This window comes from Phyllobates terribilis, unplaced genomic scaffold (genome assembly GCF_046119375.1).
Source record: "Phyllobates terribilis strain yellow unplaced genomic scaffold, ASM4611937v1 Scaffold_2__4_contigs__length_985480577, whole genome shotgun sequence".
Classification (NCBI taxonomy): domain Eukaryota; kingdom Metazoa; phylum Chordata; class Amphibia; order Anura; family Dendrobatidae; genus Phyllobates; species Phyllobates terribilis.
The window spans coordinates 367,673,983-367,694,638 of NW_027362762.1; the positions used below are offsets into that span (position 1 = coordinate 367,673,983).

The 20,656-nt window shown below is 40.8% G+C and overlaps 1 protein-coding gene across 11 annotated transcripts in view; it reads left to right on the top strand.

Annotated features, from left to right (window-relative positions):
• The window catches only part of DMD (dystrophin), a 3,940,859-nt gene that overhangs the window by 861,233 nt on the left and 3,058,970 nt on the right, over positions 1 to 20,656 (top strand). For all 11 annotated transcript variants that reach the window (XM_073664716.1, XM_073664719.1, XM_073664714.1 and 8 more), the window contains exon 4: positions 17,915 to 17,992. In XM_073664716.1, the coding sequence (XP_073520817.1) occupies positions 17,915 to 17,992 (78 nt within the window). The remainder of the gene's footprint in view (positions 1 to 17,914; positions 17,993 to 20,656) is intronic.

Consider the following 20,656-nt stretch of genomic DNA (forward strand, 5'->3'; position numbering starts at 1 on the left):
TTAATCCTTAAAGAGGTTGTCCACTAATTATACATTGATGCCCTATCCATCGCAATATCTTCACTGACACACTGATGCAAAACTCTGAATGGAGGACAATATTTTCCACGTTCACTACAAATTTGTGGATTTTTATCACTGTAATATGGGATTATGTCTGATGATGGAAAAGATCTGGCTGTATTCTGCAGTGCTAACAAGCAAATGGATCACTAAAATGGAGTACTCTGGATTGATTTTTAAGCAAATAATCAGGATTAAGATAAAAAAAATTGCTCTGGCCCCAGATATCTGGGGCTATGTCTATGGATATCTGTAACAGTAGCAGCAGACAGAATGTGCAATAGACCCTTTTGTGCTGCATACACTGCCACAAACCCTGCCTGCCTAACTCCTGCTATCACCACCTAATATATGCAGCTGCATTAGTTTTCAGAAGGACTGTTAGTTCAGATGGATATATACAGTGCCTACAAGTAGTATTCAACCCCCTGCAGATTTAGCAGGTTTGATAAGATGCAAATAAGTTAGAGCCTTCAAACTGCAAATGAGAGTAGGTTTTATGAACAGAAGCATAAATCTTACAAACCAAAAAGTTATGTTGCTCAGTTGAATTTTATTAAATTTTAAACATAAAAGTGTCGGTCAATTATTGTACAACTCCTATGTTTAATATTTTGTGGAATAACCCTTGTTTGCAATTACAGCTAATAATCGTCTTTTATAAGACCTGATCAGGCCGGCACAGGTCTGTGGAGTTATCTTGGCCCACTCCTCCATGCAGATCTTCTCCAAGTTATCTAAGTTCTTTGGGTGTCTCATGTGGACTTTATTCTTGAGCTCCTTCCACAAGTTTTCAATTGGGTTAAGGTCAGGAGACTGACGAGGCCACTCCAACACCTTGACTTTTTCCCTATTGAACCAGGCCTTGGTTTTCTTGGCTGTGTGCTTTGGGTCGTTGTCTTGTTGGAAGATGAAATTACGACCCATCTTAAGATCCTTGATGGAGGAGCGGAGGTTCTTGGCCAAAATCTCCAGGTAGGCCACGCTATCCATCTTCCCATGGATGCGGACCAGATGGCCAGGCCCCTTGGCAGAGAAACAGCCCCACAGCATGATGCTGCCACCACCATGCTTGACTGTAGGGATGGTATTCTTGGGGTCGTATGCAGTGCCATCCAGTCTCCAAACGTCACGTGTGTGGTTGGCACCAAAGATCTCGATCTTGGTCTCATCAGACCATAGAACCTTGAACCAGTCTGTCTCAGAGTCCTCCAAGTGATCATGAGCAAACTCTAGATGAGCCTTGACATGACGCTTTGAAAGTAAAGGTACCTTACGGGCTCATCTGGAACGGAGACCATTGCGGTGGAGTATGTTACTTATGGTATTGACTGAAACCAATGTCCCCCCTGCCATGAGATCTTCCCGGAGCTCCTTCCTTGTTGTCCTTGGGTTAGCCTTGACTCTTCGGACAAGCCTGGCCTCGGCACGGGAGGACACTTTCAAAGGCTGTCCTGGCCGTGGAAGGCTAACAGTAGTTCCATAAGCCTTCCACTTACGGATGATGCTCCCAACAGTGGAGACAGGTAGGCCCAACTCCTTGGAAAGGGTTTTGTACCCCTTGCCAGCCTTGTGACCCTCCATGATCTTGTCTCTGATGGCCTTGGAATGCTCCTTTGTCTTTCCTATGTTGACCATGTCTGAGTGCTGTTCACAAGTTTGGAGAGGGTCTTAAATAGTCAGAAAAGGCTGGCAAAAGAGATCTTTAATCCACACATGTGAAGCTCATTATTCTTGGTGCCTGAACTACTTCTTAATACTTTAGGGGGACCAAACAGAATTCTTGTGGTTTGAGGGGTTGAATAATAAATGACACTCTGAATTAACCTTTTACGTTTTAAAAAAAAAAAAAAAATTTGCTGCAGTGCATTTCCCACTTCCAGGCTGATCTACAGTACAAATGTCACAATGCCAAGTTAATTCCGCATGTGTCAACCAGCTAAATCTGCAGGGGGTTGAATACTACTTGTAGGCACTGTAGATATGCTGTGGAATGCCTATACTAACTATAAACAAGAAAATATCTCCCTGACTCAGCAGTAGCTCTTCCTACTCTGCCTGTTTCCTGGTTAGACTGTGACAAGCATAATGGCACCAGGTCTTATATAGGCCTGATGACGCTGTGCAGCCAGCCAATCACTGTAATGGCACAACCAACATGGCTACGGCATTACAATGCGTAGCAGACAATCCCTGCATGTTCATTGGCTCTCTAAAGAGCACCAAATATGCAGGGCAGGGACCCGAGCTGCCGCCCGAGCAACCCAGAAATACTCTCCGAGTGCCAAGCATGTCGAGCACAGTGATGCTCTGTTGAGAACCGAGTAGTGGCGAGCAGGCTCGCTAATCACTAGTGAATAATAGTGATGGACGAGCACTAAAATGCTCGGGTGCTCAATGCTCGGGTCGAGCAAATTGGGATGCTTGGGTTCTCGACCCGAGCAATGAGCCCAATGTAAGTCTATGGGAAACTCAAGCATTTTTCAGGCAGCTCCACCTGGCAGTCTGCAAAGGCCTAAAAATTGTCCAAATCAATGGGAGCAGTGTTCAAATGACATGGGAACAGCATGAGGAAGACCCCTGGAAGCATTTCTGACCCCCAGGATACTGCTGTCAACAACGTTGTCAGAGGTATTACGCCACTTTTAATGACTCACAATAAAACATACTAAAACAAATCCAAAATGGATTTTCCTGGGAAATATGTTAAGGAACATCCTTTCCAGGGTAATGACTTGTATATAAGGCAAAATAAATAACCAAAAACAAAATTACTCCTCCACACCTTGGGCTATGTTCACACGTAGCGTTTTTTATGCTTTTTTGCACTTTTGCATTGCTTTCAACCATCACAAATGCATTCACTGGGAAATGTCATTTTAACATTTTAATACCTTATCTGGCCATGTGGTATGTGAGACATGATCAGACACATCCTGTTTCATTTATGAAGGAGGCCCTCTGAAAGTCACAAAGCCTATTTTGATAGGGCCATCAGGCAGCCTTTACTATACCTAAAGGGTCAGCAGTCGGCCCTCGCTATTCTTAGAGAGCCATCAGCCGGCTATGATTTGTTGTTCCCATTACTAAAGAGTGGGTCCCCTATACTGTTATTGTGTATGCAGTAAGTGGCAGGTCTGCCCAAAATTTGGATGCACCCCAATACCCCTTTGAAGAGACTTAGAGGAGGGCCTCCTGAAAACAATGTTCCCATTATTAGGAAGTAGATCTCCCATAGTGTTGGACTATGCAGTGAATGCAAGGGCTGCCAAAAATTGGGAGGCACTCCAATGCCCCTTGGAAGAGACGTAGAGGGTCTCATGAAAAATTGCTCCCATTATTAGGAAGTGGGTCTCCCATAGTATTGGCCTATGCAGTGAATGCAAGGGCTGCCAAAAATTGGGAGGCACTCCAATGCACCTTGGAAAAGACATGGAGGAGGGCCTCATAAAAAAATGTTCCCATTAGAAAGGAGTGGGTCTCCTATACTTGTAATGCTTATGCACTAAGTGTATGGGCTGAAAAACATTAACTCCTGGTGGGGTATACATGAGCATACTGTATAAAAAATTTTTTTTACGGGCATCATAAACTCCCTTTGAAAAAATTATGTGGTTGTTGCATCATGGACCACAGTCACCCTGGTGATATGGTGGTGGAGGATGAGGAGAAGGAGGAAGACAAGAGCAAATAGCCAAAATCAGGAAGCGTATACCCATGTGTGGGTGTGAAAAGGTGCATTGGAATACACCTCCCAAAAAAAGACACTGGATTTGAGTTTATGTTACGCTGCTATCATTCGGTGGTGTTGAGAAGTCTGGCCCAATCCAGGCCTTGTTCATTTTTATAAGAGTCAGTATTTTCAGTTGACAGGCGGATGCGCTTATAAGTTAAAATCCCACCAGCGACACTAAAAACCCGCTCTGATAAAACGCTGGCGGCAGGGCAGGTCAGGACCTCCAAGGCGTAGAGAACCAGTTCATTCCACATGTACAACTAGATACCCAATAATTATAAGGCACATAGGAATCACAGAGGATGTTGGTACATTCGGTAAGGTACTCCCTCAGCATCTTCCCAAACTTTGCACTCCTTGCGAGAGTAACCAGTGCCTCAGGGCCTGTGCGATGGGAGGGGCTGAGAAAACTCTCCGAGAACTTTGACAGTGTTCCCCTGCCTCTGCTGGATTGAATTTATGTCTCTCTCAGTTGTACTCCTTGGTTGTCCAATGAACGGTGACCTCTGCCGCCAGCGTTTTCAGATGGGAATTTTTTTAATAGTTCCGCAACAAGGGCCTTCTGGTACTGCCCTATTTTTGTATACCTGTCTGCCTCAGGAATAAGAGATATAAGTTCTCCTTGAAGCGTGGGTCTAGAAGTGTCACTAACCAGTACTGACTGTCACCCAAAATTTTGAGAATGCAAAGGTCACGGGAAAGGCAGCGTAACATAAACTCAGCCATTCGTGCCAGACTAACAGGCAAGACTTCCGTGTCCTCACCAAGAGGACGACTGACCATGCTCTCCTCCTCCTCCTCCCTATCCTCAGGTCATTCACGCTGAACAGACAGTATGACAGTTGTGCAGGTCGTACCATCTATAGCGCATGAAACTAGCTCCTGTTCTTCCTCCTCCTCCTCTTCCTCATTGTTTCCCAATCCATTTTGGTATGAGATGAGGCTGGGCTGTGTATAATCGCCCGGTATGGTTCCTTGCTCCAGCTCATCGTGCTCCACCAGCAATGCATCCTCTTTGATTGTGAGCAGAGAGCATTTCAGAAGACAGAGAAGCGGGATGGTGACACTAATTATAGCATCATCGCCTCTCACCATCTTGGTGGAGTCCTCAAAGTTTTGGAGGATGGTACAGATGTCTGACATCCATGTCCACTCCTGAGGTCTTATGTGTGGAGTCTGAACTCAATAACGACGGCCTTGTTTTGTGGATGCTGGTAGTCAACAACTGCCCTTTTCTGCACAAAAATCCTTCCCAACATCTGCAGTGTAGAGTTCCACTGCGTGGGGACATGACACACCAGTCTGTGAGCCGGAAGCTGCAAACGCTGCTGAAGCATGGCAAGGTTGGCGGAAGCTGTAGCTGACTCTCTAAAATGGACACACAGGCGGCGTACTTTGACAAGCAGATCTGGCAGCTCTGGGTAGCTTTTGAAAAACTGCTGAACCACGAGGTTAAGCACATGGGACATGCATGGTACATGTGTGAGCTTGCCTCGCCTCTGAGCCGCCACCAGGTTCTGGCCATTGTCACACATGACCATGCCTGGCTGTAGGTTCAGCGGTGTCAGCCACAGATCTGCCTGCTCTTTCAGAGCTGTCCACAACTCTTCAGCAATGTGGGGTTTGTCAACTAAGCATATTAGCTTCAGCACAGCTTTTTGTCGCTTGTCCGAGGCAGTGCTGCAGTGCTTCCAACTTGTGACTGATGTTGTCATTTTGGAGATGGAAGCTGAAGAGGAGGAGGAGGCTGAGGAGGATGAGGTGCAGGAGCTGTAGACTGTGGGGGCAACTCTGATTGACCTTGGTCCCGCAATTCTCGGCGTTGGGAGGTTGTGTTCCGTCCCAAGGTCAGACTGGGTCCCGGCTTCCACTATGTTAACCCAGTGTGCCATCAGCGAGATGTACAGTCCCTGCCCACAAGCACTTGTCCACATGTCCATGGTTAGGTGGACTTTCCCAGTAACTTCGTTGTTGAAGGCATGGCTAATGTTGTGGGACACGTGCTTGTGTAATGTGGGGATGGCACACCGGGAGAAATAGTGGCGGCTGGGGACCGAGTACCAAGGGACGGCCGCTGCCATCAGGTTGCGGAAAGCTTCCATCTTCACAAGCCTATAAGGCAACATTTCGAGCGCAAGCAAACGCAAAATGTGAGAATTTAGTAATGTGGCCTGTGGGGCGTTGGCTTCATATTTGTGCTTGCGTTCCAGGAACTGGGGTACGGACAGCTGAACACTGCGCTGGAACTAGGACGTGCTTGCTGATTTTGCTAGTTGAGAGTGTGCAACGACAGGTGCAGGGCAGGAGGCATCTTCGCATGCACCATGGACAGCGGATTGGCTTGCACGCACAACAGCGGAAGAAGCAGTGGTGTTACCCGCAGACACTGTTCCTGGACCCTGGGGTTCGGCCCACAAAGTCGGGTGCTTTGCAGCCATGTGCCTGATCATGCTGGTGGTGGTCGGGCTGGTAGCTTCGCTCCCTCTGCTGATGCTGGCCTGGCAGGTGGTGCAAATGGCCTTTTTATGGGGTTATCGGCAGAGTCTTTAAAAAACAACCAGACTCAGCTAGACCTAACAGTTGTACTGGCAACGTCCGTCGTGTTGGTTTCTACGGGGAATGGTTGCCTGCCTTCTGTCTGCAGCCACCACACTGCTTCTTCCTGCCTGTTGGGGTGCTCTGCCTCCCTCCCCCTGTGTGCTGCTGTCCTCGTTCTGCATGTCCTCCTGCCAGGTTGGGTCAGTTACTATATCATTCATCACCTCGTTTTCCACTTCCGCACCCTGGTCCCCCTCCTGACTTTCTGGCAATTGTGTCTCATCATCGTCCACCTCTTGTGACACTTTCCAACCATCGCCTTCGTATGACCGTGGCTGCTCAAATATTTGGGCATCGCTACATGCGATCCCTTCTTGCCCGCTTCAAGTGCTATGCAATTCTATAATTTGAAAAGTGAACAGCTCTTCGGAGTCTCCAAGTGTGGGATCAGGTGTCTTTTGGCACTCGGCATGGTGAGAGGACGGAGGATCATGTGTGGAATATGCGATCCAGACTCACAGCTACTGAGACTTGACCGTGTGGAAGACAGGGTGGTGGTGGTGGTGGTGGCTGAGTGCCTGGAAGCATTATGTGCTATCCAACCAATAACCTTTTCACACTGCTCTGTGTTCAATAGTGGTCTTCTGTGGTCCCCTATTAATTGGGACAGGAAGGTCGAGCGAGAAGATGTGGGTGTTTGCTGTGGCACAATTTCAGCTTGCCCCCAGCCTCGGCCTCTGCATGCACCATCACCATCATGTCCAGTTCCCAACCCCTTGCCACGTGCCTTCCACGCTCGCTACAAATGGCTGATTTTGTAGCGAACTTAAATGTGATCCCTGTGACGGACAAACCACAGTTTTAAATAGCTGGCCTGCAGATAACTATATTTAACAGCGCCGACATCATGCATAAAGAGATAAAATGGGGAAAGGTGACACAATAGAGAGGTAACTGGGTAAGACAGTAATTATATTGTGGTTTTTACATGTAGATAGTCAATTCATTATTTACCAAGCAAAATATAAACATAAATATGCAGCATATATTTAAATAAAGTCTGCAATAAAGTGCATAGTGCTAATTATAGACTCCATATATATGGATATAAGGTGCTGCATCATAAGTTAATAAGCATGGTATACAAAAACAAAAAATATAATAATAATGAAGCTTGTACTGACCCAGGTAACCAAATCCAAGGTGTTGGATTTGGTTACCTGGGTCTGTACAAGCTTCATTATTATTATATTCTTTGTTTTTGTATACCATGCTTATTAACTTATGATGCAGCACCTTATATCCATATCTATGGAGTCTATAATTAGCACTATGCACTTTATTGCAGACTTTATTTAAATATATGCTGCATATTTATGTTTATGTTTTGCTTGGTATATAATGAATTGACTATCTACATGTAAAAACCACAATATAATTACTGTCTTACCCAGTTACCACTCTATTGTGTCACCTTTCCCCATTTTATCTCTTTATGTATGTTTTATCATTTCTATCGATTCAATAAATGTTATATTTTATAAATAATTCAGTTTATGTGTCACATATATAGGTATATTCAGATATAGACACATTAACGTCTGAGTATATTTATATACAGTTCTTATAAAGTTCACTGACACACTGCAACAAAATTAAAATGGAGGCCAGAAATGGCAATATTTTCAATGCAATTAGATATGATCCGTGTGATGTACAAACCACCGTTTTAAATAGCTGGCTTGTAGGTAACTATTTTTATCATCAAACTGGTGTCAATAACTTCACTGATATACTGAAACAAAATTTTAATGGAGACCAGAAATGGCAATATATTCAGCGCAATCATATGTGATCCGTGTGACGGACAAACCACCGTTTTAAATAGCTGGCCTGTAGGTAACTATTTTTAACAGCAAACCAGTGTCAATAACTTCACTGACACACTGCAACAAAATTTAAATGGAGGCCAGAAATGGCAATATTTTCAGCACAATTATATGTGATCCGTGTGCCAGACAAACCACAGTTTTAAATAGCTGGCCTGTAGGTAACTATTTTTAACAGCGCCGACCTCATGTCAATCAGTTCACTGACACACTGCAACAAAATTTAAATGGAGGCCAGAAATGGCAATATTTTCAGCACAATTATATATGATCCGTGTGAGGGACAAACCACAGTTTTAAATAGCTGGATTTTTAATATGGAAAGGACCTGGCTGTATTCAGCAGTGCCAACAAGCAAATGGCGCAGATAAACGATGTTCTCTGGATTGCTTTTTAAGCAAATAATCAGGATTAAGATAAAAAAAATAATATTCCTGGCCCCTGATACCTGGGCCTATTTCTCCAAATATCTGTAAAAGCACCAGCAGACAGAACTGGAATGGACCCTCTTGCTATGTGCACTGCAGTCTGCTATATACCCTGCCTGCCTGCCTAGCAATGATATCTCTGCAGCTGGATTAGTCCTCAGAAGGACTGTTAGTTGAGATGGATATGTGTCTTTAATATAATCTGGTATACCTACACTAACTAGAACCAAGCAAATCTCTCCCTAGCTCAGCAGAAGCTCTCCCTAAACTGTCTGATTCCGGAGTGACTGTGATGAGCATGGCTGCGCAAGGTCTGATCAAGACCTGATGACGCTGTGCGGCCAGCCAATCACTATAATGCCACAACCAACATGGCTGCGGCATTAGAGTGTGTGGGAGACAATCCCTGCATGTTGATTGGCTCTCTAAAGAGCGTCAAACCTGCATGGAGGGGACCCGAGCTCCCGCTGACCAACGCCGGAAATACTAGGGGAGCGCAGAGCGTCTCGAGCAGTGAGATACTCGGGTGAGCACCGTGCAGTAGCAAGAATTCTCACTCATCAGTAGTGAATACCTTCAAATTAAAGCTAAGAGTCTGCACTTTAAGTCCACATTGATTATATAAGTGTACCTTGAGTATGGTTTGTTAAACAGCTAAAATGACAAAACTTGTGTCACTCTTCAAATATTTTTGGCCCTAACTGTAATTATTCATCAGGCATCAATACTATCAGGGAGGCATCGGATTTGCTCCAAATTGTTTCTGTAGAAGGATAACTACCACAAACATACAGTCAAGGTCATTTAGAAATATCTTCAGCATAAAGGAGAACAAAAAGTCCTGAAAATGCATACATGGCCTTCAGAGTTCTCTAATTTCATCATCATTGAGCTTGAGTGTGATTACATGAAGAAACAGAAGAATTTGCCCAAGCCTACATCCACAGAAGATCTGTGATTACAGTGGCATGTAAAAGTTTGTCCACCCCTGGTCAAAATGACTATTATTGTGAACAACTAAGCAAGTTGAAGATGAAATGATCTCTGAAAGGCCTAAAGTTAAAGATGACACATTCCCTTTGTATTTTAGGTAAAAAAATATGTATTTTCATCTTTTACATTTTAAAAATTACAAAAAGGAAAATGGGCAGATGCAAAAGTTTGGGCACCCTGCATAGTTAGTATCTAGCTAGAACATACAGCAAAAGGCTAAGATACCCTAGAATTAATCTAAATAGATATCTATCTAATGTCTAAAGTAGGACAAAAAAGCACATGTTCTGCACATATCGAAATATAAGATCATATAGGAAAGAGTGCGCACACAGAACTAAATAAAAAATATAATTTTATTAATAAAGATAACAATAAAAACAGTAATAGCAATAGTAATAACCAGAATGGGGGCGGGTAAATTGTGGCAATAGGCCAAAAGGTGGCACCAAAGTTCAGTCAGGTCTACCTAAAGTCTATATAGCATGCAAATCATTTAGTGTAGAGACTAGAGAAGGGCAGAGATCACAGTCAGATACTACTATGTTGATGTAAAAAACATTAATATATAGTTTGGCATAGAATGATGCAATGCAAGTTCATACAAGTGTAGCAAGAAACCCAGCATCAAGCTAAAACACATAAAGTTAATTAAAGAATGCATAAGCTATGTTCAAAATAATGTTACAAACATTACCTGGCTTAAACAGAGGTGCCACTTCCCCAACGCGTCTTTCGGCTGGTGTACGTTCTTCTGGGGGAGTAAGACATTATGCCAGGTAATGCTGGTAATGTTATTTTGAACATACAGTACAGACCAAAAGATTGGACACACCTTCTCATTTAAAGATTTTTCTGTATTTTCATGACTATGAAAATTGTACATTCACACTGAAGGCATCAAAACTATGAATTAACACATGTGGAATTATATACTTAACAAAAAAGTGTGAAACAACTGAAAATATGTCTTATATTCTAGGTTTTTCAAAGTAGCCACAATTTTGCTTTGATGACTGCTTTGGTCTGTACTGTACCTTATGCATTCTTTAATTAACTTTGTGTGTTTTAGCTTGATGCTGGGTGTCTTGCTCCAACACTTGCATGAACTGTTGCATTGCATCATTCTATGACAAACTATATATAAATATTTTTTACATGAGCATAATACTGTGATCTCTAGTTTCTATAGTAATTGATTTGCATGCTATATAGACTTTAGATAGACATGGCTGCACCTTTGGTGCCACCTTTTGGCCTATTGCCACAATTTACCTTCCCACCATTTTGAATTGTTACTATTGCTATTACTGTTTTTATTGTTATATTTATTAATAAAAAATATATTTTTTATTTTGTTTTGTGTGTACACTCTTTTCTATATGATTTTATGGTTAGTACCTACCAGCACCAATTTTTGAAAGTATCACAGCTTGTAACCACTTTTTTTAGCCAGCCAAGAGTCTTTCATTTCTTGTTTGAGGAATTTTCATCCATTCTTCCTTGGAAAATTCTTCCAGCTTGCACCTTTTGAGGTAGTCTATTGTGGAGTTTGATATGTGTTTAGGATCATTAATAGTGTTGAGCGAGTATGTTCTGTTCCGAGTATGCTCGGGCGAGCTCCCAGTATTTACAGCTGCTTGGTGATATGTTTAATTCGCTCCCGTGTGCATGATTTGAAACTGTTTGACAGCTTTATTACATGTGCGGAATGTGTAAGAAATAGACATTCCTCACATGTAGTAAAACTGTCACACAGTCGCAAATCATGCACACGGGAGCGATTTAAACACATCACGGAGCAGCTGTAAATACTCGGAGCTCGGCCCGAGCATATTCAGCGAAAGGGTTAATAGAACATACTCGCTCAACACTAATCATTAACCATTTGTAGAAGCCATCCTCTTTTCAACTTCAGCTTTTTTTTACAGATGGTGTTATATTTGCATCAAGAATTTGTTAAGATTTCATTGAATCCATTATTCCCTCTACTCATGAACTGTTCCTCGTGCCATTGGCTGCAACATAACCCCAAAGCATGATTGATCTCCCCCCTGCTTAATGGTTTGTGAGATATTCTTTTCCTGAAATTCTGTGCCTTTTTTTTCCATACATACCTTTGCTTATTGTGGCCAAAGAGTTCTATTTTAACCTCATCTGTCCACAGGACCTGTTTCCAAAATGCATCAGGCTTGTTTAGATGTTCTTTTGCATACTTTTGACTCTGAATTTTATGGTGAGGACACAGGAGAGGTTTTCTTCTGATGACTTTTCCATGAAGGCCATATTCGTACAGGTGTCTCTGAACAGTAAAATATTGTACCATAACTCCAGGGTCTTTCGGAAGATCTTTTGCAGTCAAGTGGAGGTTCTGATATACCTCTCTAGAAATCGCACAAGCAGCTGTCACTGAAATTTTGCTTGGTCTTCCAGATCTTATCTTGACCTCCACTTTTCCTGTTAGCTACAATTTCTTAATTACATTTCAAACTGAGGAAGGGCAACTTAAAAATACTTTGCTATCTTATTATAGCCTTCTTCTGCTTTGTGGGCCATCACCATTTTCATTTTCAGAGTGCTAGACAGGTGCTTAGAAGAATCTATGGCTGCTGTTTTTTGGCACAAGGTTAGAAGAGACTGGGTTTTTATAAAGCTGGGAAATTTACATCACCTGGCCTTTCCTACGATTAAAGTGAAAAAGCCATAACCCTAACAGGCTAATTAATGTCTGAAACCTTGGTCAATGTTACCTGAGCACACAAATCTCCAAGGGTGCCCAAACATTTGCAGCAGCCCATTTTCCTTTTTGTAATTTTATAAATGTAAAGAATGACAATATTTTTTCTTTTTGCCTAAAATACTAAGCAAATGTGTCATCTTTAACTTTAGGCCTTTTAGAGATAATTTCATCTTCAACTTGCTTAGCTGTTCACAATAACAGTAATTTTGACCAGGGGTACCCAAACTTTTACATGCCACAGTGGTTTTGCAAGATGTTTGGAACAACCTCCTTGACAAGTTCCTTCAAAAAATCTGTACTATTATACGTATAATAGAAGAATTTATGCTTTGATCCTAACTTGATAGCAAATGATGGTCATATCACATATTGATTTAATTTAGATTAATCTTTTGATCATTCATTTTGCATTTTGTTAATTTATAAAAATGCTCTATTAAAACTTCTATTTTTAAATAAAATCTTACATTGGATCATTTTTTCCTCACCTGCCTAAAACTTTTGTACAGGATCTATCTATCTATCCATCTATCTATCTATCTATCTATCTATCTATCTATCTATCTATCTATCTATCTATCTATCTATCTATCTATCATCTATCTATCTATCTAGTATACAGGACTGTGCTCACAGTGCTCAGAATAATTGAGTACACCCCATTTGAAAAGTAAGATTTTAATCAATATCTTACTGAACAAAAGAATGATTTCCAAACCTTTTTTTTTCAACCCATAACATAAAAACATGGTTAATTGTATACTTTTTGCTGCAAAATATTTAGTTTTACTCAAATTAGTTGACGCTTAAATGAATATACCCCAAATCAAAAACAACTACAACTAGTATTTTGTATGACCTTCATTATCTGTAAGGCCAGCATCAAGTCTTCTAGGCATGAAATGAACAAGTTGATGACCTAAATAATAATTGTTAGATATTTGTGATCAATTTAATAATGACGATTTATTTAAATAAAAAATACTAATAATGTTCGTCATGTCTTTCACTATAGGAAATATTTCACTTATGAAACAATAAACTTGGCCTTGAGTTCTAGCATTTATATAGAAAGTTCTTTGAAGTGAAAAATGTTAGCAATTAGAAATATTCAAGATAAAGCGACATATGTCAGTGTGTTTGTCTGTTGGGCTGCCATGGAAACCAAACTGCATTTGTTGAATGAGCAGAGGATAAAAGTTCTGAATTGGCTGACGCATATATGTTTCTTACAACATGCTGGCTAAGATGGAACAAAATTTATTTGTATCTTTTTCTATGCAAAGAAGAAAAAACTTAATATTTAGAACAAATTCATTTACTATTGTGACTGTATCATGGGTGTTACTTAAATGATATCACAAACTAAAGTGACTTCATCACTTCATTTTGTCTCCTTTTTTCTCTTCTGCTGATAAAGTGGCGGAAAAAGCTGAATGGCTGAGGTCAATTCAAATGGGTTATCTGATACATAGATTTATAGCTTTTTCTGTATTAATATCTATTTATAAATCCTAACCATTTTTTATTTCACTTTGTTAGAAAATTTCTTACTGTAATTCCTACACAAGTAATCCTTACATCTATTTTTTTTAACTTTACTTCTGGTGACGCCTCATTTGAGGGAACATCATCAGGAGGATAGCTCAGTGATAACTTCCCCACAGCTTGTATTACCCCTATAGAAACATGATTTCATCATAAAGCAGCTTCTTTCCACGCCATACACTGATAATATCCGGAATCATAGTAAATAACCTCGGCACTCAAGATATATGAATAAATGTGAAAATTTATTACAATCATAGTCCAATCCCAAAAAAATAAGTAGACATTTCGGCCTGTCAGTGGCCTTCATCAATACAATCTATAATCATAAATGGACACCATAGATTATAATATGAAGTTACAAGATAAAACGAAAATACATAATAATTGTGCGTCGACAATATAGATACATATGGCATAATAACAGAGAGGAAAAGAACCTCAATATATGACACATATCAGATTTTGGATTGGAATAAGTCCAGGAATGAGGGCAAGTGCCTCTGGAAACTGCAATAAGTCCTGTAGGAGAATGTGAGTCAGGGAGTGAGTAGCAGAGATCACAATGATAGTTAAGGGTGACGTATATGGTCCTATTGGAGTATACCTGTGCGTCATGGAAATGGTCCTATAGTCCCAACGCGGTGTCCACCGCTAGTTGTGGAGAGTGTGACCTCATGGATAAAGGAATACCGCTATTTATATGCCCTGATAGAGGTGGGGTGTGCGTGGTGAGCGTCACTGGTGAAGTGATTAATACATGTGGAACGCACCCAGCTGAATTGCTGTGTGTGTGCGTTCCACGGGGATCCGAAAATGACGTTTCCGGAAGTGATGTCACGGAAGTCTAGTGCGTTCCACCCTTCAGGAAGCTTGCGTTTCTCCAGTGAATGTCCGTTCCACAGGGATCCGGAAATGACGTTTCCGGAAGTGACGTCACGGAAGTCTAGTGCATTCCACACTTCAGGAGGCTTGTGTTTCACCAGGGGAGAGGGAGGAGAGATTTTTTTATATAAATGAAAGAAGGCAAATCGCGTTGGAAGGGTGCTTCGTGCCTAAACAGTCCAATGTCCAGGTGGCAAGTTGGGTCATGTGGACGTGACAGCAAAAAGGAGATACAGTGGATATATATTCATCTGCAATAAAGTACCATATAGGCAATGTTAGAGGAATAGTGATAGTACAGATTCAATAATATATCTAATCACCATATGTTAAATAAAAGAAAATAGGTCATAGTCTCTATTGAGACCTCTGGGGGTAAGGGACTGTAACTCATGTATCCAATATGCCTCCCTCTGCTTGAGGAGGGGTATACGGTCCCCACCCCTACGTGGTGTCAAAACTTGCTCCAATACTTGGAATTTCAGTTGTGTGATTTGATGGCCCGCTGAATGAAAATGAAATGGGATAGGTAATAACAGGTTCTTACAACGAATGGTGGACTTATGTTTAGAGATACGATCTCTAATGGGTTGTGTGGTTTCCCCAATGTAAGTAAGACCGCAGGGACACTTAATTAGGTAGACCACAAATGACGTGGTAACTTGCCACCTGGACATTGGACTGTTTAGGCACGAAGCACCCTTCCAACGCGATTTGCCTTCTTTCATTTATATAAAAAAATCTCTCCTCCCTCTCCCCTGGTGAAACGCAAGCCTCCTGAAGTGTGGAATGCACTAGACTTCCGTGACGTCACTTCCGGAGACGTCATTGCCGGATCCCTGTGGAACGCACATACACAGGAGAAACGCAAGCTTCCTGAAGGATGGAACGCACTAGACTTCCGTGACGTCACTTCTGGAAATGTCATTTCCGGATCCCCGTGGAATGCACACACACAGCAATTCAGCTGGGTGCGTTCCACATGTATTAATCACTTCACTAGTGACGCTCACCACACACACCCCACCTCTATCAGGGCATATAAATAGCGGTATTCCTTTATCCATGAGGTCACACTCTCCACAACTAGCGGTGGACACCGCGTTGGGACTATAGGACCATTTCCATGACGCACAGGTATACTCCAATAGGACCATATACGTCACCCCTAACTATCACTGTGATCTCTGCTACTCACTCCCTGACTCACATTCTCCTACAGGACTTATTCCAGTTTCCAGAGGCACTTGCCCTCATTCCTGGACTTATTCCAATTCAAAATCTGGTATGTGTCATATATTGAGGTTCTTTTCCTCTCTGTTATTATGCCATATGTATCTATAATGTCGAAGAAAATTATTATGTATTTTCATTTTATCTTGTAACTTCATATTATAATCTATGGTGTCCATTTATGATTATAGATTGTATTGTTGAAGGCCACTGACAGGCCGAAACGTCTACTTATTTTTTTGGGATTGGACTATGATTGCAATAAATTTTCACATTTATTCATATATCTTGAGTGCCGAGGTTATTTACTATTATTCGGGTTAGGCCCCTACTCGAGCACCTTTTTCTAGCGGTGGTGCGGTGATACACTCTTCTACTAATATCGGGAACCATTGACAGTGGATACAGGTAGAGAAAAGTGACCGCCACCCCACAACTTCTTTGTGCCGCCAAACAACTTCTGTCAAAAGCTGTGGAGCTGTCCTGCTGTCACTTTCCCTGTTTCTATCACCATTCCCTATGACATCTCATTTCAATGAAAGTAGTGGCGGAGACACAAGCTGCAGGGCAGCTGGCATAGAAGAAGTGTGTCAGCTGTGATAAAAGCTGCAGTGCTGTGGTCACTTCTTTCAGCCTCTATTAGCAAGATTTATGGGAATGTAACCTTTAAGACTCATAGTTATCACCAGAACTTGGCACTTTTGTCATTAGAATGAAGCAGCAGTGTGCATGCTAGACCAGCTCCCAATTCATTCCCCATGGTACTGCTTAATACAGTGCTCCAGAAGTCCCATAGAGAACAAATCAAGTAATGGATGAGCATGCTCAATGCATCTCCATTCCAATGAGGATAAATGTGCCATTTTCTGGTGATCTAAAGGTTTGCAGCTATTCAGAAGATATGTGATAACTTGTTCCAACATGACAACCCCTAGAACATTGCAGAACTTAACTAAACACATTTTTACACTGAACAGTTGTGTAACCACATCTATTTAAAATACTTGATGATTTGACATTTAACCACACCCCAAGAATATGTTATTTCAAACAGGTCAATATGGACAATCCATTTACCTCTGAAAAACTGGTAGATAATCATTCTAGCCTGGGCCTGATTCTCCGAAGCCCCACTTCTCAATAGTCCTGCCTCTTTTTACAGAGACCCTGTTCTAAGAGCCTTATTTCTCTATGCCTAGACAATGTTCTTCAAGGGCCCCATTCCTCTTTATCAAGGCCTTACTACTTTAGATCTCCTGTCACACAAACCATTTTGGTAACTGATACAAACATTCTGATACACACACAGCACAACACAAGTACCCAGACCAAACTTCAGGCCTCTAAGTTCCCACAAAACTGGAATCTTTCACAGGCCTAGATTTAGGACACAGATCTAGCCTCCTGCAAGTTTGAGCTTAGCAATGCTCACCCTGCTCTAGCTTCTGCCAGGCTAACTTGACATCTACATACAGCAATCTCTGTGTAATCAGTCTATATGGTGTTAAGAAGCAGCCTGCACATAGGTCTGCAAACTATACTTCATCATATGTGAGGTGATAAAGCCTTTTTATTCCCTGTTTCACAAATAATCGCTGTATTAGCTAACCTTCTTCTTATGTGACAACCAGGCCATGCTCGGTGATCAGCTAAATTACTGCTCTTTCAAAAATTCACTGTGAATCTCCACACAACTCTCACCTCAGACCCCACTTGAAATAAAGATTTTTGAAAGCTAAAATCATTTTTTCTTGAGTATTATATGAACTAAGTAACTAATCAAAGCTAAAAAATTACTATTCCTTTGGTGTATAGTATACTAATGCAAATTATACACAAAGAATTTTGTGCTTCCTTACAGGTAAAAGAAAAAGGCTCCACAAGGGTTCATGCTTTAAACAATGTCAACAAAGCACTTCAAATTTTGCAAAAAAACAAAGTAAGTAATTATTAAGTCTTAATGCGTTGTCCTCCAGTTGAAAAATGCTACACTTTTTGAGAAGTTTGAGATGTGTATTTGATGTTTTAATGTGTTTCTTATTTTAACATATGTCATGGACAAAAGATGTTCAGTTTATGGGAAAAAAGATCCTTTTTTAAAACCTAGACAACTAAAATAGCAATGATATCAATTTAGAAATAATTTACTATTTTAATGTCATTCTAAATAGACTCCTAAATACTTTTAATTAGCAAATTACAGTTATTTCATCTATGGAGATAATCATTACAGAATTCCAATAGCCACCGCTTTACTACATTGACAGAAGCCTGTACTAGAATGTTAGGACAGATGTGTGTGAGCATGTGCAGAAGGAAGCTTCAATAGTATAAATGCTAATACCACTTATAGTCACTCAGAAAGACATGGTTGACATAAGTGTGAATGACTTCTTCTTACCTCAACACATTTGGTATCTCCAGCATTACATCCATATATATTCTAGGAGCACATCTTGCTTCACATGAAGAAAGGAGTTAAGCTTTAAATGCACATGCTCATTGACATATGTCCTATTAACATTCTAAAGTTAGATGCAGACAACCATGAATTCTCTCATCCGAGATAATCATGTCAATTATGCAAATCACACTTTGATCAATCCCTGATCAGAGTGTGAGCATAGTGTGATCCGATTCACTCGGATGAGAAGATTGAGAGAGACTGATACCTTACCATTGCGCTATCCAGTCAAGTGATAGTAACTAGTAGCTTTTCTTGTCTTATGAGATCAACCATGAAAATACTCAGGGTTACTAAAAGTCATTATGATTCTGATTCTGATGTTTGAAGAAAGTCACACATCAGACTCACACATCAGAATCAAACATCATTTGAATTTGGCTTTCTTGCAGTCTGTGCGCACGTCCCAATGAGTTTTTGACAAGCTTACACTGAACATCATATAACCAAATAGAACTCCAAGGTTTTAACAACTAAGTTAAAAGCTTAGTGGTTAGTGCACTGGCTTTGAGACACAGAATTTTGAGTTCAAGTCCCATCAGCGAACAGATACTTGTTTTTTTATTATTATTATTACAGTTGTAAAAGTCACTCGTCAGAATCACTCGTCAAAATCACTCGTCAGAATCACTCATCAAAATCACTCGTCAGAATCACTCGTCAAAATCATTCGTCAGAATCATTCATCAGAATCACTCATCAGAATCATTCGTCAAATTCATTCGTCAGAATCACTCATCAAAATCACGTGTCAGAATCACTCGTCAGAATCACTAGTCAAAATCACTCGTCAGAATCACTCGTCAGAATCACTCGTCAAAATCACTCGTCAGAATCACTCGTCAAAATCACTCGTCAGAATCATTCGTCAGAATCACTCATCAGAATCACTCATCAGAATCACTCATCAAAATCACTCGTCAAAATCACTTGCCAGAATCAGTTCTCAGACAGGGTATTTAGCCTCAAACTGACATCATTCTGATGTTTGATTTTGATATCTGATCATGTCCTAAAATGGACACTGTACAAGACAAAATGACTGTGATCTGCTAATTAAAAATATTTAGGAATTTATTTAGAATTGCATTTTCTTTAGTTATTTTTTATTCATGAAGAAATCCTTTAAGAATTAATTTCCATATACTGTAGCTGAAAACAGAATTAAATTCTGTTTGAAGGAGGAAGTAAAAATGTAAATGAAAGATAATTTAGAAAATACATGTAAAGTCAAATCTTATAGGGACAAGTGGACCCGTGGAAGTTTGGGTTCGTCGGATTGGACCGAATTGTAGTTCATAATTCAGTTCGGGTATCATAACTGTACCCGAACTTGAACCCGAACCACAAAGAAGTCAATGGTGACCTGAACTTTGGAGTTGAAAAATCTCTATCTCTCCTCCCTGGACACCCAAACTGTAAAACAGACTTCCAGAAGTCCATGTTTGGAGTTTTGCAATGGATACTTAGTGTCCGGTACAAACCTTGAACTTTACAGTTCGAGTTCGCTCATCTCTAAAATCTTACTATTGTTGATGTATTTTGTGTAGGGTTAGAGCTCATGTACATCTTGCTGTAGTAATAGAATTTCTGAATAAACTTGATGACAAAACTGATTTTAGAATCATGAGGCTAATTGGTCCAGAAGGGTAAATTTTCCCCAAAAGATGTTCTCTAGACAGATTTGAATGCCATATCATGTAGATCCACTAGTGTGTCAGTTCCAGCACAAGTAAATAAAATCTGTCAATACAAAATTTGTATCTGTAAACCAGTCATAATGTGTGAATATAGCAAAGCCTATCAATAAACTTGAAATCTTGAAATGTCAGTTTCTCATAAGTAAAATGCATTTTAGAATTAAATACCCCAAAACAATCCCTCCTCCACCACAGTTCAACTAATGACTCATTGAGACGTCCATGGATCTCGGGTTGCAAAGTATGGACTGGCCGATGGTCTCCCAACACAAGAGTGACAGCCTCATAAGCATATATAAAGCTGTCATGCTTCAGTCAGGAGACCCTGCTGCCAGTCCGTGCATTGCAGTGAGTAATTGGACCAAGATCAACGGATGACTGCATAAGTCCTAAGGCTTACTAAGAACACTGAGGCCCTAATTATTTGTATTATTATTAT